The following is a 24,403-nucleotide window of genomic DNA, read 5'->3' as shown; positions in this document are numbered from 1 at the left end:
CTCTCCCCCACTTATATCCATCAATAGAAACAATCGATGAAACAGCTAGGCGCTCATCTTCTAACTAAAAACTCTAAACCGTGTAAAGACAAGCGTCTATACACTCTTTCGGAAGCCGGTGTTGTTCGGTCACAGCGGCTGTAAGAAAAGAAAGGGAGGGGGGGCCGGAAATTACAGTGCGTATATAAACAACCTCAAACTGCATCCGCGAAGCTTTTTCTTCCTGTTACTCTTGCGCAGACGTACATGCGTGTACATTCAAACGAATACACGGATTGGTGGATCGAGCCTTTGCTTAGCAATGACTTGACGTCTACACAAACACACATGTCGACTACGAAGGTATACGGTATAACGTTTTAACGAGTCGAAATGTCGGTCACACTCTTCAGTTGGGATTGCTCTACTATATGATGAGGTTAAGACAATACTCGCCTGTACAATATGGATGGAATAGTAGTGTGTTACAGTTGTAGCTTACATGTGACTAGAGCACCGGTTAAAGGTTTGGTTGAGTAGCGCACCCTTCTCATTTTTAACCGTGCATTTCTTTTTCTTTCCAGTTTGCGCGTTAACGGCTCAGCTTTACAGTAGGGGCGGGCGGTAAAAGTTCAACACAGTTCAGTGAACAACGCACAGAGGCGGCGGCATTTTTTTTTTTTTATTTTTTTAGTCCGTAGTTCCGTATTAAAAAGATTCACTTTAACGCTTGGCACGACAGTAACGAGTTGCGCAGCTCTATTTTGATTGTCCGCGCTACACCGTTCCCTCTTTATTATAGCCTCTTGGAGGAAATTACACTCAATATTTTTATTGCAGCTGTTTCATTTCAATCAAAACATACACTAATATGCTACATCTTCTAGGCGTTGAGTAAACTGAAAATTAGTGTCATTTTTGGATCAGATTTTATTATTGCTACATCTTAACCCACCTTTTTTTTTTTTTTTTTTTTTTTTTTTTTTAATAATTTAAGGTATTATTATAAAATATTATATATGTAATGTTATTTATTATAAGATATTATTTAAGTATATTATATTATTAAAAGATTAAGGAACTAAAAGCTTAAGAAAAACCTCTAGTGTAAGCGAGGCTTTAGAGAATAAGATGTGGTTAACTTTGGCAATCATTTCGAATGTACCACATTTAGCGTTAAACAAAATTATTCAAATAACGACAAAAAGATGCTATTTAATATTCTAAGTCGATTTTTCTTCTTTAGGTTACTGTTTCATTCCATTCCATGAAAATTTCTATATTTATTGTTTCCATTGGGAATCATTGTAAATTGTAGAGAGTTGGGTACAGTACGAAGGCATGATACCAGCATTTTGTATTTACACGCCTTGATGGATAGCGGAGGCGAAACTCCCGAGAAAGGAAGAAGTGCTGCGAGATGACGAGGTCATCTATAGTGGCTATGGGCACAAAGGGAAGCAACGCTTTTGAAACTTGTCATAACTTTTGGTTCTAAACCCCACGACTTTCATTTGCATATCGAGTTTAAACGTGGTAAACGTCATGCGACGGCCGGCACACTGCCAGTTTGCCCAGCACGATCAGGCCAGGAAGCCGGAGCCTCCCTTTGGGTCAAACATCACTTCTCATAGATACATGCGACGAGGTTCTTCGTTCTCCCATCTCGACTCTGGTATTTGAAACGAGATTGGTATCACACTCCTGCCGCCACCGCTCGTAACATTAACTTGCATGTCACAATTTAATATTCACATAGAGGGGAATGAGTACGGGGTTTCTAGTGTTTTATTTTTTATCCTTTTTTTTTCCTTCAATATTTGCAACGACATCTAACAAGGAAAAGATACACCAGTGCATGCAATGAGAAGTTTCTATGTGAGATCAGGAAATTGCAAGATCTATCCCAATCAAGTATATCCATCGCTTTGTAGTCAAATAATCAAAAGACCCATTTGAGCTTTATTTATCAGCGAATTCATTTAGGTCACCTATTGGAGTAATTTTATTTGCTTAAAAGCTATGTTAACTAAAATGGAAAAATCTCATGTTTCAGTCTGTAACGCTACATGTTGAGGAACGTTTTTTTAGGTAAATTTGGTTAATGATGTAGAAAAGTCTACAATCGTATTATATATTTTCAAAACAATTTCATAATCAACTCTGAAGATTAAAATTCTATGAAACATTAATATACCGGATACAATGGATGGACCGTTACATTTCAGGGAATACATATTTTATTTATCAGCAACGATCGAGAGTGCTCGTATAGCTTGCATGTCTTGATTGAATCGGGCTTCCAGCTCTGACGCAGCAGGCTCGCTTTTCGTCACTCTTGGAGAAGTTCTATAAGGACTAGTATCACTGTGTAGGACCAAAGAATTGAACAGTTTCGTGCACTCCCCGTAGTAATTAGTTTCGGCTCGTATTAACGCCAACAGAGATGGCTCAATATAATCCGCTCTCAGTTCCAACATGGTGTTCATATCATTCAATAGCTGCTTGTTTGTTCCTTTAAACTCACCCTCCATTACGGCTAAGGAACGTTTCAGCTGTTCAGTTCTTGCAATGTTAGTCCCTGTTCTCTCCTTGTCTTTCATCTTTTCTAGTTGCCTTCGAACAGGGAGTAAATCAGTTATCATTTGATCTCGTTTCTTAATAGCTCCTTGAGCACTTCCAAATTCAGTGGCAAGTTTTTTTAAGGGATCGTTCACAGTTATTTGTACTATATCAGAAAACTGTTTGGATGAATCACTCATCTGCTTAGCAACTGAGTGATATTCTTCAACCAGGGCTCTGAAAGTTTCTTCTTCATATACTTGGTTGCATGATGATAGACCTGCAGTTAGCTTTTGCTCAGAGCGGGCTAAAGCTGAAAAGGAATCTCTTAAATTCTTGCACTCTTTTTGAACAGTCCTATTAGTTTCCTCTAATCTGTAAGACCAGAAAAATGTTAAATTAAGTAGTAGTTATCAGCATGCAGGAACCTAGTTTGATTACTTTTGAAGTCGGAGAAATGCGTAATCTATGTCAGCCTCCTCAGCTATTGTGCACATCCCACCTGAAGGGGATGGCCTGGAATGAAGTTGATTTCTCTTCAAGCCCCTGCAAATAAAAATGTCTTAGATTTATTATCAATATTACTTTAAGAAGACTTTTACCAGTTCATGATGAAGATAATATTGCAAAATGATTGTCTTATCTTGAAACTAAAAAAATTTAAAACATTCGAGAACAATTTATCATCCAAATATTGTTGTCATCCTTTCCGCCATCTAGTGAGTGCAAGTATGATTCAATGACTACAAGATGTGTCAGAATTTCCCGATAGCGATTGAAGGATAGGGAGGGAGGTATCGACCGACCCCACTTTTTTCTGAGATTTCTCCCGGGGTCCTCCATTAATCTTTTATACGTTTTACCAGAGTCATAGACCCCTGGTTCCTCCACTATGGCTATTTTCTCTCTCAGAAAAGCGGTACCCTCTTGCGGGGATTACTATACAAAAAAAACAATGGTTTGGGTCGGGGCATGGTCGGGGCGTATGAGTGATTTTCCGCCCGGGCGGACTGCCATCTGTCGACAAATGCCTTTTCTGCGTGGAATGAAACAACACACCCGCAAGAGGCACTCCCACCGGGCGGAAGCCAGACAAGAAGAAGACAAGAATTTTTTAGGAGTTTTTGCGCTCTATAGATATACTTAAAATAGATTTGCATGTGAAAGCCACATTACAAGAAAATTACTGTTGATAGGTCATATTTTTGCACACTGCAGGCCTGCGGATAGGAACTGCACCTAAAGATATGAAAACATTGTCTGACACAGCAAATAAAAACAGAAAGACGTAACATGCAAAATAGCAAATACACTGTACTGTACCGTTCAAATGACGTCTAGTGAAAATCAACCTTCAAACAATCGTGGGTTGTGTGAAACAATTGTCCCTTAAGTTGGTACGAAAAAATGGCAAAGTTTAGTGTATTAGCCAGTAGCCAAAAGAAAGTTTAAAACGGAACGCACTGAACATTTATTATCCCCCCCCCCTGAACACATTTTGAATCCCTAACTAGGCCACATCTGATGAACCATGAATTTCTATTGCAGACGATTCACTAAACAGTGTAGCCAGCTATTGATAAGATATCTAGTTTTACTTCATTAATTAAGCCCGACATTTTAAGACCGACTTACTGTATCAAAATTCGGTTTAGAATTTTGACTTGGAATTCAATAAAACTTAACGTATTGCAACCAAAATGAGAAGCTAATTCCGAATAAAATGTTAGTTTTCCACTCAATTAATCGATTTTTGGATGAAACGGATCCAGAGTAGCAAACACTTGGAATCAGAAAAACCCCAAAACAAAGTTTTAAAAAGGGCAGCACTTTTTTTTACAGTGGTTTAACGAGAAAACCAACAACTTAATCGAATTCAGCGTTCAATTTGGATTATTCCGTGTGATTTTTGTCGAATTCCATGAGATGTCGTTTTTCGCAGATTTTTACAAAAGTGGGAAGGGTATACCCTTCCCACTTTTCCGTTTTTGGCCAAATTTCAACTTTTGATTAAAATACATCATTTCAATTCAGAATCGAATGCTAATCACGGAAATCAAGTTTATTTTTCAATTGGCCATTATACTTTTTTTAAAATTTAACTTAAACAACAAAATATAAAGATGGGGTGGTAACAATACTTTATTTTCGTTTATTTTAAAATCGGCTAATTTAACGAGGAAATCATTTACTTAATCGAAATTAGCGGTCAGTTTTGATTATACCGTGTATTCTTTTTTCTCCGACGCTATCGAAAACTTCGCGAACAGCGGGAGCCGTTTAGTATAATCAGAGCATATACGATTGCCGCGATTCAAGAGCAACTACAGCCCAACCCTATCGGGAACTTCTCGAACGGAGTGAAGGACCTTAATTTATAGTATTTTGAAAGAAAATGAAAAAAGTTGGGCTTATTTTGTCGGGCTGAACTTTTTAATTCTCAAAATTTGCTCAAACAATCTCTTGAAATTTTCTCAAAATTACACGTCATAATCAAAACTTATCACTGAATGCGGAAAAATATTAGTTTTCTTATCAAACTAGCTGTTTGGAAATAAATTGGACCAACGCGTTGCTGGCGCGCCAGCACTGCCTTCAGTTTTCAACGTTTATTTAAAAAAGTGTAAGCCTCACGTTAAAAGAACTTGCGCATCGTGATTGTGGTTTATTTACGAATCAAAATCATGTATTTTTTTTACTAAATCTAAAATTTAGAAAAAAGTGGGAAGGTGTTTTAGCGTTCTATCGTTTTAGGGGTGAAAATAAAAAAATTGTCTGGGCAAAAACTACAAGTGGATAGTAAAAAAGAACTCTTTGGGATAACTTTAAGACTTTAACAGTCTAAAATTTTTCTAAAAATAAGTAGCTAAACCTTATTCCTATTAGCCCAATTTTTTTAACAAAATCCCTCTCATACCTCAAGAGGTAGAATTTTTGTTTCAATTGCCCCGTATTCCATTTACGCCCACTCTCCTCTAAGTATTGCGAAACTGGCGTTTTCCAATTTTTCTTTGGAAGTTTCTCTTCCGTGCGGCCTTACTCCATTTTATAAATGCTTCTTGAAGCCTTCAAAATGATAACGCAGACAGAATTATAGATTGAATGGAACCAGTGGAGCAAATTTAAAACTTGTAAATCTCACTGTATCTAAAGAAAAGTTTGCGAAAGTAACTCAACATGACGTGCAATTACACTTGTGAAATCGCACGTACCGTTCCATACGACAAGTATAAAAAGGGGATCTCATTCTTTTTGGATAAACAGTTCCTTGCGACTTCCCAGGAAATCCATTTCAGCAAAAGCCGTTCTCCCTAACTCTTAAAGATGTTTAAAATCGCCGTACGTATCCTTCAAGAAAATTTGCAAATGTAGTTGCCATACTTTTTTACTCCATTTGTTTTTTACATTTAGATTATTGCTGTGATGACTGTTCTTGCCATGATAGCACTGAGTTTCGCGCATCCATCGTCATATGAGTACAATGCCCAGAAAGGAAGAGACGCTAAGGGTAAAACATGTTAAAAATAATAAAGAATCATTAACGTATAATTGTTTTTTTCTATTCTTCAAATCAGGTTATGAATATAGCGCTTCACCTGCTCCTGTTTACGGTGAAGACAACTTTGACTAACTGTTGAAACAAATATTAACTATAGCCTCTATTTTGTTTTTCTCTCTAATATAGGCTCTGGGTATGACAAGACAATTTACGGGGAATACGAAGGCCATCCGGTAATTTCGTAAAGAATTTTGTAAATTTTTTCAGTAATAAAGTTTGGGTTTACACTAAATCTTAGGGACTCTACAAAGAAACCAAAGGCTACTAGAGGTTTATGCTGGCAAATTTTATTTTATAAATCTTCAGATAACACTATACCACTACCCGGGATTTGTAAACATGCCTTTTTACGCATCGATGCGAAAAGTTCTGAGGTTCTCTCGGGTTCTCTCTGGTTTTGAGCAGTAACAGAATACACCCATTTATATTATTAAATTCGACTTTTTTGTCATTTACGCGAATAAGGTGAGTATTTTGATCTGACGGAAATAAAAAATCTCTATATACGGACACCAGTAAAAGTGCTCGTGTGAATACGACTAGGCTGGGTCTACTGTTAATTAATTTCACTTCTCCATTTAATAACACGATATTTAACGATCCGTTTAAATTTATTTTTTAAATCTCTCTTCCTACCACTTCGTTTTGCTGTAGCCTCTTAAAATGGAAAATCGACCACTCAATCGCTTTCGGTTAGCCTAAGGCTCCCTACTTCTCATCGAATTCTTTGCGTGTGAAAAAGTTCTGAACGAAACAATAAACGGGCTGTGGCTATAATTATGAAATAAGTTTAATTTTAACTGTTTTGCCAACCAAATTCTCACAGCAATGGGAAATCTTACATTTTAAAAAAAAGGAAAGCAAAGTATAACGCAAACACAACAAAAATAAAAAAAAAGATGACCGAAAGATAAGGTTAAGACGCATGTAGGAACTTAGAACACTTTCATTTTTATCGCCGTGCGTAGCCTACGTCTTCCGCAAGGTCTCTTCGTGTAGCCTAAGTAGGAGGACGAATTTTCCCTAAGCAAGAGTTGGAGACAATAAGTAGGACAGAGAAGAGAGAGCTGTCATGTCTGTAGCAAACGTGGAACTTACACACACATTTGATAGCTCCCACATGGAAAGTTGTTGCCACTGGCTTCGACAAAGAGTCGACAGTTAAGAATTTATGCTGCCATCCCTTATGGGCTGTCTAGGATCTCTCGCTAGCTATAAGCACATGTTTTGGCGGCTTCATTCTATTCTCAAATATTCGCCAAAATCATCTAGATGTTATAATTAACGATGCCTTTTCAAACATAAAAAGTGAAGGCAAGGAGAGCAACAACCTTACGACAAAGACGATGCTTTTTTTTATAGGCTCGGTAATTCTCTAGGTTTACAGTAGCCTACATGATTAAAATGGTAGCACAGTGAACGTGCTCCTTACAACATGCGCTAAAGCAACGATTACTTCATGATTGTAACTTATGCATGTCACAAACTGCTGTTCTACACAATTTTTTAGGGTCATCGAAGACGAAATGAAAAAGAGGCGTGAATTGAGGGTATGCTTGAAAAGGAAGACTGAAGACCATCAACTAACATGATGATAGTATCGGACCCCTTCGATGCATTTGTCGAAGAAGGAGAATGAAAAAAAATTGGAGGACGGTATGAACACGGGGTCGCAGTCGGATACCATCCACGCGCTAATCTAGACATATTATTTTGTCTTCACAATCATATGGTATTAGACGATAGGCGTTGGGACGAAATTTTCCGAAAATCGAACACACTTCCAATCGCTTCCTACCCCCAATCATAAACACCACACAAAGAAGATCTAATGGACAACGGTGCGTGTTATAAACTGAAAAAAAAGGTGAAATTAAAAAAATCCACATCTTTATAAAGAAATTGATTTTATTAGATTAGAAAAGAATATATACTTTAGCCATATTGGTTGCCAGATGAAACTATTTATAGCATAGCTTCAATTTGTAGCTTCGCAATAACATTGCTACAAGCTCGGACTTGTTGTGGTATAAAATGGACCTACGATGAATACGTCTACGAACTTTGAAGTAATAGCTCGTTTCGAAGCATAGGGGTCTACGAATTAGGCCCCCTTCGAAGCTCGAACTGGGCAGAAGCCTTCGACGCATGCGATGGTCATCGAAACCCCGAAGCGACTATCCACTTCCTTCGGTGACCTTACAAAATGGATTGTCGTTCGAAGCATAGGGATCTACGAATTAGGGCCTCGAAGCTCGAACATGGTGCTACGAAGCCTTTGAAGCATGCGATGGTCATCGAAAGGGTCTCCGAAGCGACTATCCACTTCCTTCGGTGACCCTAAAAAATTGTGAGTGTAGTGAAAGTCTAAATTATTAATTTCTTTACAAAGATGAGAATATGCTACAGTATACTAATCCAAAGCAGAACTAAACTTTTCCCTCCAAATAGGCATTAGTGAAACGACTAATTTACTTTGTTCTAAGTAGAGAAATCGATTGAAATGGCTTGTGCGAGAAACGCGACGGAACAATAATGACTGAACTTAAAATGGTATTAGTCGGGAGAAAACATTTGAAAACATTACGATAGTGTACGCGATTGTAAGTTATGGCACAGTACACAACTACACATACGTTCGCCCAGACTGTTTACAATAATGGAAAGTTACGTCCTTTCAGTTCCAGATAAAAGGAACTGACCACTTGCAGATGGTAGGTTAGTTTCTTTTGACAGTTTCAGCCAACCACTTCTCTTTCCATTCACTCCACTCTACATATCTTTAGCATGGACAGGATAACTGTAAGAACATTTAAAGCCTATGTGACACTGAATAGCAAACTTAAAAACAATCTAGGCTATCCTAATATTTAACCACATTCGTCACATTATATTAGATTATTAGCTTCCTAGTCATTGCCTTGATGGCAGTGATGAGCAGTGCTCGTCCATCAGTATATGGTTATGGGAAAGACTATGCTGGAGCAGAGTATGGAGGTAATTTGTATTTCTATTCAGTTTTGATGACATTTTGTTTCGTCAAATTCTAAACTATTTTGCAATCCATAAGGATATGGGTTTATCGATTACCAGGTTCCTCGATATGGTTCCGGCTATAACAAATATATCTACGGAAACTATGAGGGACATGCGGTAAGTTAAAATAGGATTTGGATTGTTACACATTTTTTCGTGATTTTCAATTTGATCTCTAGGGAAACTATGACTACAGCAAAATCCTGAACAGCTATCACGGAGGAAACAAAGGCTACCTCCAAACACCATATGGTTATGGTGAAACGTACGGAAAATATTAGTTTTGCTTAGAATAAATATGGCAAATTGCATGTAAATGTATGATAACATAGACTACTATTTCAGTTAAAAGAGACATATCGTTAAAAAGCTTGTTTAATAAAATTCATATTTTCTATGATACGTTTGTTGAAATAGTTTTTAGCAAATTCGGGTTTTTGCTATTTAAGATTTTGGAACTACTCCATCGATTTGAGGAACTCACCATGAATGAAAGTATAGTTTTTTAACTTTTGTTCCCATTCTGACTAGGCAATTTAGCCATTCCTTTAATAGTTAATTCCCATTTACTACCGTGTTGAAAACAAAACGAACAGCTAAGAAAATTAAAGGCTGAAATTAACGTAGTCTAAACAATTCGAATTCGATAAAAAGACAATCTGGCGGGGTTTTTTCTCTGATAGGCTACCAGCACTATAGTAGCTCAGCTTAATCAACACTTACTGTAAATCTTTGGAAGGGTTTAGGGAGAGAATCAGACTAACCAAAACACAGCGATTGTGGTTGCGTTTAGCACAAACATGAACGAAAAATTAAAAATATTCTGATTTTTCAGTAGATGCTATAGTAGATCCTATGCCCGAGTATGCCCAATACTCACTTGAAATAAACTAGCCTATGGCAAGCCAAATGTACCGACCAAATCGAATGATGATCCGCGCGCGCCGTAATGATACTTTTCGAATCGATGATAGACCTATGGTTTTGGACTTGATGATATCTCTGTCGCCTAATGGGTGTCTGCAGCTCACAGATAGGAACACTGCTAGCTCTACGCCAGAACACTGCTAGCTCTACGCCAGAACACCGCCGCTGGAACACAGAATTGCGTCTTCATTTGTTAAAATATGCTTTAATTTTACAAAAAGTTGCGTGCCCATCTTCTAAATGTTTATTTTGTATTTTTTTTTTTATTTCAGCATAGTCCGCCAATCACAGAGCTAGAGGAGAGTGGGGGTAGTTGGAACACACAAATAATTTGTGTCCCCCCGAGTAAAAAAGTTGTCAAAGTAAGATTTTAAAAATCTTTGGTTTTGTAGCTAGTTAGCTAAGCTATGCAAATATAATTTTTTTTTTAGGGGAGGGTCGCACAGGTAAACAGACGTCATACGTAAAAAAACTTCAAATGTTTCAATGGCCTAGAGTTCGGGGCAATTGAAACAGGGTCAGTTGAAGCGCAGACTTCCCGTGAGCACCGACAATAGCACCGTACCACACCGAAAAAAAAAAATTCACCGCACCGAACGTCCCCGATTCTCTTTTTTCGGTGAGGGTTTGCGTTGTCCCCGATTAGATTGAGATCGGGGCCGAGTACTACTGACTACTGGGACTAGTACTTAAATAAAATTTCTGGGTAGGAATCGGGGCAAAAGTCGGGTAATCGGGTCAGAAAGCAGTGTAACGAAACGAAATTACAATATATTTTATCGGTAAAAATATAAGTATGAAATAGATACATTTTACAGAAAGAGCTACAGAAATGGATAGCTCTCGATGAGAGCTATTTTTGCTGATGAAATTTATTTTTTTCGGGCTTATAGTTTTCCCGTTATCCAGGCTTAGCTTCGTTCAAGCTGATCAAGCATACGTCAACAACAACAAAAGCTGGTTGACTCATTGTTGCTATATTTGCTAGGCTTGTCCTGTCATCGTTCCACAACGTTGGACGACGAACAGTTGGTGAATCGTCATCAGCTTTTCAAGCAAACTCTAGTACGTATTCATATTCTTACCAACAGCCAACAGCTTCATCAGTTGTTCAGCAGCAATTTTAATTAACTTGTGTAAGTTACATTGTTCTCATAGGGAATTTCTTTGTCATCTTTTAACTAACTGAAGTTTTATTAAGCAAATTACTTAATTCTTTGTTACTTTAAAGAAAATGTCAAAGATGACAGGAGGAATCTCAGATAAAGAAGAGCCAGCCAATGCTGAAATCCAGGCCTTGGTTGAAGAAGTTAAAGACCAAATTACTGGTAAAATGAATGCATCATTTAATGTATTTGAACCAATCTCCTACAAGACACAAGTTGTGGCAGGACGAAACTATTTTGTCAAGGCAAGAAATCTTAACACTTCTTTATTTTACTGCATCTGTAAACAACTAGTTAATTGTTTTCACTTATATAGATTCATGTTGGTAATGATCAATGCATCCATGCTCGGATTTATAGAAATCTCCAGCGTGAAGTCTCTGTCCATTCCATTGAAGAAAACAAAACCAAAGAGGACCCCATCACTTACTTTTAATTTGTGGACACCCCACCCCACAAGTTTTTTCATTACCCTCAAACTAATATGTTTTATTGGAGAAAAAAAAAATGTGGTAATTTGATACATTTCATGTTACATTAAGGTAGAAAATACAACAAAATGAGATCATAATGAATTAAGGTTATCTTTTTCAATGGTAAAGCCATTTGATAACTCTGCATCAAATTCTGTAGTAGATGTCTTTATAGAGTACAAACTAGAATTTAGGAAGAGCTGATGAATTCTTCTGGGTAGCTGTTTTGTTTCGTTTCCTCCTGATATGCTTCTGGCGTGATTTTCCATTGTTTTCTGCCTATTAAACAGTAACGGGATAACAATAAGATTTAAAAGTATTGGTGAACTGAAATTTTTTACTTTTTCATTTAAAAAGTCAGGAGTTTCAGTATAATTATTGGCAGCAGCGATAGCAGCTGCATGATAATCAACTCCATGATACTCAAGCCGGTCTTTCAGCTTTCTGGAAATTATTCATAAGGATTAAAATTCATAAAGGCATTAAACATGTGAACTATACCTGCATTGATTTTCAGATTTATAAATGAGAAGCTTCAAATTAATAAGCCGAGAAGAAAGGGCATCGTTGTCCTACGTTTTGTAACATACGGCATCAATTGCAAATCAAGAGGGAAAACATAAAAGTAGGTTGGTAGACAGCAGAAAAATAAAGTAAAGGTAATCTAACCTTAGAAATTTCTTCACATCTTCTTTTTAGAATCTTGTGCAATTGTCGGTAGTCCTTTTTTGGAGGACTATGATTCAACAGGGATTCCGTGTTCATTTTCTCCGTAGTTGTGTTTACCTTAACAATTGGTAAACGCCACCTAGAGAAGTGCCTAGAACTTCGATCACGGCTTGCGTCGACAGCCGCTATTTTTGATTTAGGAAATTACAGTACTGTGTACGTACAGTGTACACCTATGGCTACGCATGATTTGCTTTCTGCCATCTGCAGACTGTAAATGAACGTGATGAAACACTGTTTTGATTTTTTAACAATGACAACAAAATGCTTGAAACTGCAAATATAAAGAATAATAATAATCCAAAAGTCAGGCGTCTATAGCCTATACATTTCTCGGGCGATGCTTTTCATGTTCCATCATCAGTCTCCTACATTACGTGCGACAAGAGATTTTAAGGCCGTGTCATTGTGAAGACAATAATAATCTAGGGACTTTTGCACTGATGCATTAGCTGCAAATAGTAAACCAGCTACCGCCAGCTACCATTAAATGAATTTAAAGTTATATGCACGCTGTCTCTTGTTTCCGTCGTCTCAAACCTAATTCACTAAACCGGAAAGATAAACGTTTCCATTTTCTTGAAATCTACTTGGCACTCATACTTACCGTATAGAAAAAATTAAAATAGTTTGTGAATTGTTGTAGGACCTACATCAGTTTCGCTTTAGTTGACCGAGGAGTCCGCCAGCTTGCACATCCAACGTTACTAGCAATAGTTCACTGCCATTTAGTTTATTGTTCTTGATAATTCGAACTGATTAGCACCAAAAAAATATCATTGTTAAAGATGTAGCTATTGCTCGAATTGATCAAAGGGGGGTAAGGTCTGACTAAATTGTTATTGACATTTTAGAATATTTCAAAAATTATACGTTTAGCGTCTATAGGCCTACTACTAGCGATAAAAATACGGGTATAAAACTATACTTCAGAGCTTGTCGTCTATAACGACATGTCAGAGAAAAAGCATCAGCGATAAAAACAAATACACAACCAAGCAAAAGAGAGGACCTCTTTTGCTCGCTCTTGTTTCTCAAATGTTATCTTCCTTCGCTGTCCGATGGTTTGCTTTTTTTGTGTTTCCTTTTCTTTGTTTGTTTTTCCTTCGTTTTTGTTTTTATTTTTAATTCCCGCTCTTCTACTCATTTTCCACTAGTTCTATAATCACGTCAGCTCTCTCCTCTTTCTCCCACATGTACACACACTTAGAATATACACAAAAGGTATAAACCGGTACCTCTTGTTGGAATGTGTTTGGCAAGCCTAATATAACCAGGTGGAACTTGTCCTAGGCACATCGGCCTCGTCACACGAATCGTTCCTTCGTTCGCCCTCAGTGGGGGCATTTGGAATCTTGAACCTAAAAACCTTCTATAGTAAGCCACAAATATAGCATAACTTGCGATAAAAATTTTAATTATCATCCCTAAATTTAACAGTTGGGAAGGAATTATACAGAATTGTAAAAGAATTTTGCACAAAATACAAGAGGGTCGGATATTGCTTACATTGTGTTGCCCTAGAATGCTTCCTACTGTTGTTTTTTGTCCATTTTCTTTTTCTTTTGCAACCAGAAATAAATCATTTAGATCTAAAACAACTGAGTAACATCAAGAAAACTTCTGTAATTGGTCTGATAAAGCATATATTTATCAATCTGAAGCCACAAAAAGAAGTAGCAAAAATATAAAAATAAACAAATCGGGAGGTTACTTGTAGAGAGAAATTTATCTGTTTTGGAATTATGTGACACACATTCAATATCTTCCGTAAGACTCTGCGTAAGCGTGTGGGGTCTTGTGATAGTCTTTGTTATAGCTTGCTCCTTTGTAATCGTTGTAAGATTTGCCATAGGAGTCATAAGGCCCCTATAAACAGAAAAGACACAGAAAATGAATCCTGTTGGTCGGTTTCGTATAGAATTTCATCAAAGAAAATGTTATCTATCACGCCCAAGATTGTGTACGTAATTGTAAAACGTAATTGGACGTAGGCCTTCAGGCAAACTTAAGCCACCGAAAACCACACAGTGTTCAAAAGTTACTGAAAAAGTTTGTAACGAATACCGGATGTCCAACGTATGAACCGTAAATATATGTATCGTATCCAGATCCGAAATGCGGTGCATACGCAGGTTCAAAACCTATTAGCAATGTTATAATGCAAAAAATGTGGTACACATTAGCAAAAGGACTGATGTTATATACAAGGAAAAGGCAATCCACTTACCGTATCCTTTTCCGTAGCTCTCGTACGACGATGGGTAAGCGGAACAGAGTGCAATCATGATTCCGATAACTAGGCTGGTCGCCTATACGTAAAATATAAATAAATTAATATTTTTTTACATTATTTATTAAATAAGAAAATGGAAAAAGAATTACACCTACAGCAAGCTTGCTCATTTTTTGGTGATATAAGAAGAAGAATAACTGAGTTGTGACTGGCTCACGATGTTGGATGAAAGTAAGATAGCTACAGCAACAAGCGAGTGCCTTTTTATCTGTCGACAGTCTAACACCCTAACTTTCCTTTTCAGAAGAAATTGCACAAGAAATCGTATTAGGTGCTTAAATAGCGTTCCTTTTCATGTGTCCCGTATTTACGGGGAGCATTTAGATAGATCTTCTCGGTCTACTACCATTTTTCAGCTTTCAGGGTATACAGTTCGAAATCGTTTGTCCATGAAGTCTCGAGGGTTATTCCTGGCAGCTGTTGATTCGCTTACGGCTTTTGGGAAAGTTCTCGTTTATGACAAAAAACAAATGAGTTCGGATTCTTCAGCATTTACGTCTCAGTTAAATTTGACAGAAGTTCTGCAATGCAGACATCTCAGTCGTAATTTCTAGCCCATCACACTTCCTAAAAGTTATTCCGTGGGCTTTAGTCATACTTGGATAAAATAACAAACCGTTCAACAAAAGAACTAAATGCATTGCTAATTTCGTTAATTTGCGGAAAATAACGACATACATTTCAAACATGACGTTTCTTATTTTGAGACTCAACCAGCCAGGATATGAAATAAATTTTACGTGGGTATATTCTATAATACAATAAACATTATCGGTGAGCTTTACGTCATACTGTGGGTTACAAAACTTGTTGTACACCCTGCACCGTTCAGCGTGTTAAGTTGAATCTTGGCTTTGGTTTCACGGTCTCGTAGATTGTATAGACCTACCATTGTGTCTATTCTCTATATCACAGTCTGGGGCCAGGATTCCTTACAGCTCTTCTAGCATGAGCAGCGTATCAAAACGATGAAAAAACAACAGAAAAATACCGGTATTTTAACCCGCTCCCCTGTTTTGGCCACAAAGAAAAACCCAAACAGAAAATCGAAAAATATGCAAATAGACCACAGAAAGAGAAGCGTTTTTTACCCCTTTTTTCTGTTTCATACAATACTATCAGCTGTTTTTTAAGGATAGGTCTATATTGCGTCACCTTAAGAAACGGCTAAGGAAATGGCGTAAGAAACGGCTTCATCGGAACGATCTTGCCTTATACCTCCCTTATTTTTCTTATATACCGCAAGCCCGTATTACCTCTATCTCTGCCTTCTGTTATTGTTTTTTACAGGGATGTTGTAGGCCCTACCCCCCACTTTTCATGAAAAAAACGCCACTCTTCCTATCCTTCTACTGAAACCCCGATATCCGAAAAGAAGCGGCCAATTCTCTTTGTGTTAAGGTGAGAACCGAAATCAAAAACAGAAATTTCGGTTTTCAAAGTATCTGAAACAGAATGGTCAGAGAAACAGATATTTTTCAGAGGTTTGGGTCCCTGAGCATGAGACACAGCGGTGTCCCGATGTGAAAGCCGATTGCATTAATCAGAGACGCCGAAGAGGGCAGGTGCAGAGAAAGTCGTGAAAATACAATATGCTATCCTACGTTCTCACTTGTAAGTTGACAAAATAAAAAAAGAAAGCAACAACATTAGTTCTTCTCTTTTTATTTCATGATTTCAAGTACAACATTTTTTAGCGTTTCTTTTTTCTTACAGTAAAACATATTAATAAACATTTCGTTCATTATTCTTCATTTGCTCAACACAAGATCAGTGTCGCCGAGACAAGTAACAAGCACTAAACAGCGACGTAAAATCTGAATCAGGTTACATATAGAAATTCATGGGTTATGCGAAATTGTGAAATTTCTTATGAAGCTTATTGCGCTTTATTTCACGGGCTGGACGGGGAGCGATAAAATGGTGAATGGTACCGACCAGAGAGTCCGAAGGCACTCCGAATTTGTTGTAGCTTGATTCATATCGATCTACATGAGGATTATTTTTGATGTCAAAAGGCTCCCACTTGTCAACGTACTCCTTGCTGACTATATGCGGGCGTTACAATCACGCAAATCACCATCAGGAACAACAACGTCACGATACCAAGAAACTGTAAAAGATAAGATTCTACAATAAATCTATTCCAATTTTTAGAATAAAACATTAATAATCAGTGAGTTTCATTTTTTTAAATTTTAGGTTTACTTGAACACGGTGATGGACGTCCAGCATTTCCGTAGTTGTTGCAAGTTTAAAGATGAGCGAGTGAATGAGTCAGGCTCCTTTTAGCGTCTTATGAAACCCAATGGTGGCGGCCCACTTAAGTTCCGAAAGATGCCTTTAGGTGACGTGAAGATTTGTTTAACTTATTTGTTACCAAAAATATCAGTAATCTAGATTGTTAGAACACACGAACGGTAACTCTTGTAAGTTAACTGATATTGAGGTTAGAGGGTCAGTGCAACGGTCCAGCGGTAGTCAAGCTGCCACCACTCTCTATATTAAATTAGCGATAGTTATATTCATTCTGCGTTTCTGGTATAAGAAGACCTGAAAACAGGCGCCATCCATTTTGCACCTGCTGCATCCTTTCCAAAAGAACGGTCACGAACGCATTATAAAAGTAATGAGGAAGTGTTTCTTTCTATTTATGGTAGAAAAACTTTTGACTTTGGAGTTATTACATTTTCAATTTTTAGGTCATCCTCACTCGGGCCGAAAAAGCGCTGATTTTTCTTTTTTTTTTTTTTTTTCTAACTGGATCAGAAAACTGTTTCGACTAGTAAACCCGATAAGCAGGTAAAAAAAAAGAGGAAGTGATCTTTCCCACAGCATTTGTTGGTGGAGGGGGTCGGGCGGTTAGGTAAATGCTTCATTCAATCTACTATGACCGAATGTGCCAAGAATCATCATTGAATGGCAAACAAAACAAATCTTGCGATTTTCTTTCTCAGCAAGAAAACCACTGTTTTTCACTCCACTGAACCCTGGGAGCGTATTTTTGCTTTTTATTTTCTTCGGTGAAAGTTATTTTAACTAACGTCAGAACATTTAAAGGTTCAGTATCTGGTCATAAAGAAAAATACATTATGTAGGAATACCAGGACTTTGCAGTCCAATAATTGGGCACTTTTACTCGTGTTTGCTTCTTAGCTTTTGGTATATAGGCTACACTGTGTATGTTGTGACGTGATATAGTCTATTATCTGGGGAAGCCCGTAGATATACAAAATTTTCCCGATAAAACAAATTCATAATACCAAAAGAAATCGCAAGGGCCCGATGCGTTGTTGCAAGCATGGCGTGTGCGATGATAGCCAATTTGCAAATATTCTTATCTGAAGGGGAATAACACGCTTTCTCCCCAACTAAGTATTAGGGAGAGTTTGACGTGACGCCTCTTACGATAATAACATATATAGTTAACGAAAGGATGCGAAATATCCAACTATCATAAAACGGTGGTTGAACTCTTTAGGGAAACAGGCCAGGGAAAATAAACGCTTACTTGCCAAGACTTTCGGAAGAAAAAGAAACGTTTCACTTTCTTTTTCCTTAACCTAAAAATAAGTTGAAAATCGTATATCAAAGTATACCCAAGTCTTTAACATCACCAGCAGCTGTAAAGAAGTCATAAATAGATCAAGTCCGTTGATTTGAACAACGGAAAATTAGCTACGATCAAATGATTTTGAAAATGTCCTTACCTTGTCCCAGTTATAAAAAAAGACCTGAATTGCATCAGAGCATATAGCCTATAATACGAAGGAAAGCTGGTAACCTTAAAGTTCGGCCTAGTGGTTTGGAACTCGGTATGAAAAGCCAATGTTTCAAAACGTTCCATAACAGCAACCTTCGATTCTTCCTGCTATAGAAAATTCGACACGTGACTTTGCGTAAGACCCAACAGCCCAAGGCGAAGTCAATAGTTCCATAGATAAATTAACGTTTCGGGAAACGTCTCCGCGTCGTTCAGACACGGCTAATGGCCAAAAAGGGTTGCTCATTCAAATTCATCAATAGCATTTCTTGTAAAGAGCTGGTTTACACGATAGAACAGGTGCCGTAATCAACAGGGCAAGTTTTGATGGTCTTTGTTAAGGTTTTCTTTTATATAACAATTAGATCAGTCTTTAGATCATTCGTTATAGCTTGCCAATGCATTCCGCTTCAGGAATCACAAACCCCATCCTTACTGCGTCTGAAAGCATTCGAAATCTCGGTATGATAAGAGACTGAACGAATGGATTAATATCTGAATTGAATATAATTTGCTCTGCAACAAAAATCATGTTTTAGGATCCATATGTAAAATGATCATCCAAATTACTAATTTTTATTGATGGAAAAAAAACGTCAACTCAGTTTATACAGTATGTTATACACAGTAATCGTTGATAGCATCAAATTTGAAACGAAAACAGGACAGACTACGGTGTTTTCATAAAACAAAGGTCGAAACGGCTGGATTGCAATCTTGCAAGACGAGTAAATATTTCACCAAAAAACACGTCCGCCTTGTCGGTCTTTTCCCACTTAAACCTGAGATTACCTGACACCTACGTGATCCAAGCGCAATTGAAAGAAATAATTCATCCGAACTCTACGATCGTATATGAACTTTATTCACTTATTCGTGCGTTTAGCGTGTAAATTCATTCATCGTCGTCATCACAAAACTTGATTTTCCCCAGCAAAATGAAATCAATAGGTATTGATTTCAGGTGATAAAAATTGAACCAAAAATTTTGCAAAAACTTCTAGCCATTTCCTGCCACTTACTTGACCTTTCTGTGTGCGTCGCATTATAAAACAATATTAACTGGTTGATGAGCTCACCTGCAAAAAAAATAAACATTGCCACGTAGCGACTACATTTGATTGGTTCAATTCGTTTTGTCACGTGATTTTATCAACCTTTATTAACAGCAACTCTGTGAATTATGGTTTGTGGCTTTCTAGTTCTGAGAAAGAAAAGGTAAGCAACTTGTTTTAGTTTTTATAACACCATTTGATTAAAATAATTGTTTTTCTTAGCTGGTGCTTCAATTACATATTTTTAAAAATTTTTCGCAGGCTACTGCTTTATAGCCTGCGTATCCAAGAATCTTCAGAATGAAATCTTTCGTAAGTTCAATGGCTATAAATATTTCCGTTCATTCTACGGTATTCCTTTGCATCAATTATTAGTGTTTGTCTTTTTAATGTATAGCTGTTTGGGATTCTCTTTAGTATTATTTTATTAGTTGACATTCACTTGGGTGTTTCTGCTTTTTGTTAGGTTCTGGTTTTGATCATTGTTGCGGCTGTTTATGCCGTTGACAATCCTCCAAAGCGATACGGCGAATGCGACACAGACCGCTCAATGAAGGAATTGCTTGAAGAAATCGGCGTACTAGAGGAAGAAATGCAACAAGAAGGAGACGAAGTGGACTCAGACAAAATTGTCAGAGAAGCATCGGGTGCTGTGTTAGCGCCACTAGCGCACCGCTCTAAACGAAATTCGGTTGAGAAAAAAGAAAAAGCGCGTTTAGTAGAGATTGATGCACTTGTGGAAAAACTTTGGGCCGATAAAGAAAAACAAGCAAATGGGGAGGCCGCAATAGATGCACCGATTACTGAACAAAAGGAAGAGCACGACACAGAACCAGAGGTCAAAACACCAAGAAAAAAAGTGTCACATCCTCGGTTTGAAAATACATCCACATCCGAGTACACTCACGATAGACGGAAACTTGAGAGAAGTAAGCACGGAAGGAAAGATGGAAAGAAGGACAATCGGAAAACCGCCACGGCTGTGCAAGACGAAGTAAATTCTGACGAAGATCCCATTGATGCAGAGAAGCCTGCTGATACTAAACCACAACATCGAGAAGGCTGGAGAAAGGAAACATCACAGAATCGAAAACCACAAGAAGAAAATCACTAAGCACCATAAAAAAGAAGAATCAGACGAGGATCCTGATTCTGCCACAAGTGTTCCGGAAGATTCACCTACCGTTAAGCCTCGTAAGGTATCGGCTCCTGTAGAACCTGCTACGGTAGAAAGTGAGCCGATCACGGATGCTCCTGAGGAATCTTTTATTTCTGATTCCGTCCCTCCGTCCCCTGCTGCAGATCCCGTTACTGTCGCTTCTGAGGATCTTGCTCCTTTCGTTTCTGAGAATCTCGCTCCTGTCCCTACTGAAGATTCCGCTCTTGTCGGCTCAACGGATTCCGCTACTGTCACCCCTGCGGATCCCACTACTATTGCCTCCACTGGAGTATCTGATGATGTTGCTCATGAGGAAATTACAGATAGTCTTTCCCAAGCGATAAATATTGGTCAAGCTCGCCTTAAACGACACGATACAGTGGTCGAAAGCAAAATAGACAAGAGGACAGAAAAACAGAAACAACGTAAGCCTACAACTGTTTCGGATCGTTCGGTTGCAAGTACGGAGTCTGATGTCCCCCGGAAGGAGAAATCAAACATCGAACACAAGAACAAAACATCAGAAGAAGACCGAGTTAGTCGAAAACATGGATTTCCAACAAAAAAAGCACATCTCGATGAAAAGGAAGGCAAAGAAAAGAAAACGAAGCCACAAAAGAAAGATGAACAACCAGAACATACGGTTGGCAGACACATTCCTGTTAAGGCAGCACAAAATGGTGGTGCTAACAATCGCACTAACGTTCGTGTTACCGTCAAGCAGACACCTGCACCGAAGTCTGATGACATGGGGAAGGTAGGATCAGAAGAAGTGATCCACGCCAAAATTCATCAAGCAAAACACAAATCCAACAATTTTGCTACTGCAAGTCCTAAAAACGTAAAATCTGGTGCCAAAAATGCTTCAGCAGCAAGGGCTCGTGATGGCGTTCCCAATAAAGAAAAAACACCAGCTGTACGTGAGGAACAGGCTTCTGATTCTACTGCGAAGCCTCTTGCTTAACACAAGAGCACTTTTATCGTGATTACTGCTCGTCAATTCATGTCCCATGTTTCGCATTCTAAATTTGGATGGAGACACCGATTAACAGCAACACAGCAAATTTAAACAATTACTTGCTTTCCTTTAACTCTTTGCTTTTTAGCAATAGGCTTTGTGTCATGGATTTCAGTGGACTATGGGCAAATTTGTAGGTTGTAGTTTTTCATCTAAATAAATACATAGTTATAATCTGTAATAAAAACAGCTATTTCTTCATTGTGATTTGATGCGATTTAATTTATTCCTTCATACTAAAGGTGTTAACAACGAGTATATACTTCGTTTCCTATTTTGTTCTTTTTTCTTTGTTTGTTTCTTCTTTCAATGAATTCAAAGACTAACTTTGGATCGAGTGGAAAATTATTCTTGTACGAGGAAAGAATTCGGAAATTATAAGTAATACCAACAATAATCGCCTATATAGTCAGCGGTAGACTACTGTCAAAATTCGTTGATTATTTTGCAACATTAAATTTAACTTAAGTATACATAACAATTACTACAGTACGTTACCAAGTGTTTTTAAGCTTAGTTACCTAGTTAGTTTTTAGCTTAATTATGTCATGGGAAAAGTTGATTTAATTGATTGATTAAAAAAAGGGACCGAAAAAATAGTGATTCCTATTATTACCACTAGACTACAGAATGAAAGAATAATCCTTTTCCACGATTACTGAACGTGAAACAAAATCTCTTTGTTAATTTTTTTTCATTTTTTTTATGATTAAACTTAGAATAAGCTTAAACATTTTATGCGATAAAAGAAAAAGGAAAAATAGAAAATTTAAACATATTTAAAGAAAATAGTTTCTGCGTTTCCATTAGCAAATTGGCAACGCTGCCGAAATCTTCATTCTGCAGACACCGTTTCGTCCATTTTGCTGGTCAGATTCTTGTAATTCGTGATACGGCTAAAGACATAAAAATGTTGAGTTTTGTTGCTCGTTCGGCGAATGCATCCTCTGTAACCGTGGCTGCCACGCAAACGGTAGCTAATGGCACTAAAGCTCTGTGCCCAGCTGTTTCAATCCAAATTGAACGTACGCTGGTTCCACCAGCACCCCAAAAACTAACGACCAACTCCTTAACGGCTAGTTTGCCGAAAAATCCGATAAGAGCCGCTGCTTCGCTTGGTGGTAATTTATATTTCTAAAATTGGGAGGTTAACAATAATCATTAAAGATCAAATTTTGCAGTTCCCTTGACCATATCATTACCTATGTTTTTATGTCTTTTATTTTAATTCCTGTGTTAAGAAACATAAAAACCATTGCTAATTTTCCTTCCTTTAGGTCCTATTCAGGTGCGATTTGCACACACTGATATCCAAGTTCCAGATTTCTCTGCCTACAGACGCAGCAGTGTTAAAGACAACACTGCTGATACGAGGTCTAGTGCAGCTAGCCGACAAGGGTTTTCATACCTCATTGTTGGCAGTGGAGCAGTTGGCGGTGCTTATGCTGCCAAATCAGTAGTTGGTGAATTTGTTAGTTCCATGAGTGCGTCAGCTGATGTTTTAGCTTTGGCCAAAATTGAAGTCAAACTTAACGACATCCCTGAGGGAAAGAACGTTACTTTCAAATGGCGTGGAAAGCCTCTGTTCATTCGGCATCGTACTGCGGTATGACTTATTCTTTTATGATTTACCTGTTTTGTAACTACTACTTTATTTTTATTTTTTAAAGGCCGAAATCGATGCAGAAAGTAACGTTGATCTGTCTTCATTGCGTGATCCACAACTAGACTCAGATCGTGCCCAACGCCCTGAATGGCTGGTCTTACTTGGAGTCTGCACCCATTTGGGTTGTGTACCTATCGCAAATTCAGGTATGTTTTTCAAAATTTTTCTGATGAAAGTATGCTGCAACTAGTTCTGTTTTCTCTCACAGGCGATTTTGGAGGTTATTATTGTCCATGCCATGGCTCTCACTACGATTCTTCTGGTCGCATTCGTAAAGGTCCGGCTCCCTTGAACTTGGAGATCCCGACTCACACTTTTGTGGACGAAAACACCCTAGTAGTTGGTTAAATCATTTCAAAGACGAACACTTCTGGTGAAATCTTTCTAGGAAAATCAACACTTTATTAGTATCAATCCCCCTCTTCCTTTGTACAGATTCAGTAAATAAACGACCCTGTAGCTGAGAAAGGGACGGGGTTCGGTAAATGTACCATTAAAAATGTCTTTATTAAGTATAGGTTTAGACAAATGAAAAACGGTCCATGGGAGACTAACACGCATTTGGCGATCAGGATCTGAGCGAAACTTGGATCTTCATTGTTCTGTTCTACCATCGTCTTCTTCCTCGGCAGTTGCGATTGGCTGCACGAGATCCTCAATCCTCACGGCAGAGCATAAATGATGTGGAAAAAAGGGATTCTTATCTTTGTGAACCATTCTAGAAAATTTTATGCGAGTGACTGGATGGTACTGCTTATCTACAGTCTGGAAATTCCAAGTTGTCTGGGATGTTCTAATCGTTTGTATATAATTTTAAAAAAACGAGAGGTATACGCATATATAGAATCCCAACAGCAAGAAGACGGAGCCACTGAAGGAGAAGAGTTGAAAAGCATTAGAAAGAAGAGTTAATATTGCGTAATAAAATGTGGTGTTTATCACGCCACGGAAACGTCCTGCAGCAAGACTTTTGGGGTAGGACAGTGACGTAAGCATTTACTAGAGACTTACTTTT

The 24,403-nt window shown here is 37.9% G+C and overlaps 7 protein-coding genes, 1 long non-coding RNA gene and 1 other non-coding gene across 9 annotated transcripts; 5 read left to right on the top strand and 4 right to left on the bottom strand.

Moving 5' to 3' along the window:
- Positions 1–2,099: 2,099 nt before the first annotated feature.
- On the bottom strand, positions 2,100–4,023 carry LOC116917557 (bridging integrator 3). Its single transcript, XM_032923065.2, has 4 exons — positions 3,865–4,023; positions 3,144–3,780; positions 2,983–3,087; positions 2,100–2,916 (listed from the first exon to the last, which is right to left on the bottom strand). Exons 2-4 carry the CDS (start codon positions 3,149–3,151, stop codon positions 2,220–2,222), a joined length of 810 nt encoding a protein of 269 aa, XP_032778956.1. The 5' UTR covers positions 3,152–3,780; positions 3,865–4,023; the 3' UTR covers positions 2,100–2,219.
- Positions 4,024–5,744: 1,721 nt separating this feature from the next.
- Positions 5,745–6,535, top strand: LOC116917556. Its single transcript, XM_032923064.2, has 5 exons — positions 5,745–5,880; positions 5,953–6,049; positions 6,117–6,152; positions 6,227–6,273; positions 6,339–6,535. Exons 1-5 carry the CDS (start codon positions 5,866–5,868, stop codon positions 6,366–6,368), a joined length of 225 nt encoding a protein of 74 aa, XP_032778955.1. The 5' UTR covers positions 5,745–5,865; the 3' UTR covers positions 6,369–6,535.
- Positions 6,536–8,752: 2,217 nt separating this feature from the next.
- LOC116917555 (keratin-associated protein 19-2) lies at positions 8,753–9,536 on the top strand. The gene is made up of 4 exons (XM_032923063.2): positions 8,753–8,902; positions 8,998–9,097; positions 9,171–9,253; positions 9,316–9,536. Exons 1-4 carry the CDS (start codon positions 8,888–8,890, stop codon positions 9,415–9,417), a joined length of 300 nt encoding a protein of 99 aa, XP_032778954.2. The 5' UTR covers positions 8,753–8,887; the 3' UTR covers positions 9,418–9,536.
- A 1,306-nt stretch (positions 9,537–10,842) lies between these two features.
- LOC116917553 lies at positions 10,843–11,347 on the top strand. Its single transcript, XR_006643850.1, has 3 exons — positions 10,843–10,857; positions 10,957–11,199; positions 11,295–11,347. It is a non-coding gene; the product is annotated as an uncharacterized LOC116917553 (transcript).
- Positions 11,348–11,742: 395 nt separating this feature from the next.
- Positions 11,743–12,586, bottom strand: LOC116917554. The gene is given in 5 exon segments (XM_032923062.2): positions 11,743–11,894; positions 11,896–11,981; positions 12,044–12,146; positions 12,204–12,274; positions 12,372–12,586. Coding segments are annotated over 5 exon segments (456 nt in total). The 5' UTR covers positions 12,468–12,586; the 3' UTR covers positions 11,743–11,794.
- Positions 12,587–14,060: 1,474 nt separating this feature from the next.
- On the bottom strand, positions 14,061–14,982 carry LOC116917552. The gene is made up of 4 exons (XM_032923059.2): positions 14,823–14,982; positions 14,662–14,743; positions 14,499–14,575; positions 14,061–14,300 (listed from the first exon to the last, which is right to left on the bottom strand). Exons 1-4 carry the CDS (start codon positions 14,835–14,837, stop codon positions 14,190–14,192), a joined length of 285 nt encoding a protein of 94 aa, XP_032778950.1. The 5' UTR covers positions 14,838–14,982; the 3' UTR covers positions 14,061–14,189.
- A 1,753-nt stretch (positions 14,983–16,735) lies between these two features.
- LOC123470211 lies at positions 16,736–17,309 on the bottom strand. Its single transcript, XR_006643849.1, has 2 exons — positions 16,936–17,309; positions 16,736–16,840 (listed from the first exon to the last, which is right to left on the bottom strand). It is a non-coding gene; the product is annotated as an uncharacterized LOC123470211 (long non-coding RNA).
- Positions 17,310–19,765: 2,456 nt separating this feature from the next.
- Positions 19,766–21,902, top strand: LOC116917551. The gene is made up of 2 exons (XM_032923058.2): positions 19,766–19,857; positions 20,012–21,902. Exon 2 carries the CDS (start codon positions 20,565–20,567, stop codon positions 21,666–21,668), a length of 1,104 nt encoding a protein of 367 aa, XP_032778949.2. The 5' UTR covers positions 19,766–19,857; positions 20,012–20,564; the 3' UTR covers positions 21,669–21,902.
- A 647-nt stretch (positions 21,903–22,549) lies between these two features.
- LOC116917550 (cytochrome b-c1 complex subunit Rieske, mitochondrial) lies at positions 22,550–23,878 on the top strand. The gene is made up of 4 exons (XM_032923057.2): positions 22,550–22,843; positions 23,000–23,328; positions 23,393–23,534; positions 23,597–23,878. The coding sequence occupies exons 1-4, from the start codon at positions 22,633–22,635 to the stop codon at positions 23,734–23,736; spliced, it is 822 nt and encodes a 273-aa protein (XP_032778948.1). The 5' UTR covers positions 22,550–22,632; the 3' UTR covers positions 23,737–23,878.
- Positions 23,879–24,403: the final 525 nt, after the last annotated feature.

The sequence above is a fragment of the Daphnia magna genome, linkage group LG2, assembly GCF_020631705.1.
Source record: "Daphnia magna isolate NIES linkage group LG2, ASM2063170v1.1, whole genome shotgun sequence".
Taxonomy (NCBI): Eukaryota; Metazoa; Arthropoda; class Branchiopoda; order Diplostraca; family Daphniidae; genus Daphnia; species Daphnia magna.
Note: the sequence above shows the minus strand (reverse complement) of the source record. Positions and strands in the feature narration are given on the sequence as shown.

What these genes read in the sequence shown, in the direction of transcription:
- LOC116917557 (XM_032923065.2), bottom strand. An exon ending in GCATTTCTCCGACTTCAAAA is followed by an intron (nt 2,917 to 2,982) that starts GTAATCAAACTA and finishes CTGGTCTTACAG; the next exon opens with ATTAGAGGAAACTAATAGGA.
- LOC116917556 (XM_032923064.2), top strand. An exon ending in GAAAGGAAGAGACGCTAAGG is followed by an intron (nt 6,050 to 6,116) that starts GTAAAACATGTT and finishes TCTTCAAATCAG; the next exon opens with GTTATGAATATAGCGCTTCA. An exon ending in TTCACCTGCTCCTGTTTACG is followed by an intron (nt 6,153 to 6,226) that starts GTGAAGACAACT and finishes TCTCTAATATAG; the next exon opens with GCTCTGGGTATGACAAGACA.
- LOC116917555 (XM_032923063.2), top strand. An exon ending in TGCTGGAGCAGAGTATGGAG is followed by an intron (nt 9,098 to 9,170) that starts GTAATTTGTATT and finishes GCAATCCATAAG; the next exon opens with GATATGGGTTTATCGATTAC. An exon ending in GAAACTATGAGGGACATGCG is followed by an intron (nt 9,254 to 9,315) that starts GTAAGTTAAAAT and finishes TTTGATCTCTAG; the next exon opens with GGAAACTATGACTACAGCAA.
- LOC116917552 (XM_032923059.2), bottom strand. An exon ending in GAGCTACGGAAAAGGATACG is followed by an intron (nt 14,576 to 14,661) that starts GTAAGTGGATTG and finishes CATTGCTAATAG; the next exon opens with GTTTTGAACCTGCGTATGCA. An exon ending in GTTCATACGTTGGACATCCG is followed by an intron (nt 14,301 to 14,498) that starts GTATTCGTTACA and finishes TTCTGTTTATAG; the next exon opens with GGGCCTTATGACTCCTATGG.
- LOC116917551 (XM_032923058.2), top strand. Translation starts at nt 20,565, where the DNA reads ATGCAGAGAAGCCTGCTGATACTAAACCACAACATCGAGAAGGCTGGA.
- LOC116917550 (XM_032923057.2), top strand. Translation starts at nt 22,633, where the DNA reads ATGTTGAGTTTTGTTGCTCGTTCGGCGAATGCATCCTCTGTAACCGTG. An exon ending in AGCCGCTGCTTCGCTTGGTG is followed by an intron (nt 22,844 to 22,999) that starts GTAATTTATATT and finishes TCCTTCCTTTAG; the next exon opens with GTCCTATTCAGGTGCGATTT. An exon ending in TCATTCGGCATCGTACTGCG is followed by an intron (nt 23,329 to 23,392) that starts GTATGACTTATT and finishes TATTTTTTAAAG; the next exon opens with GCCGAAATCGATGCAGAAAG.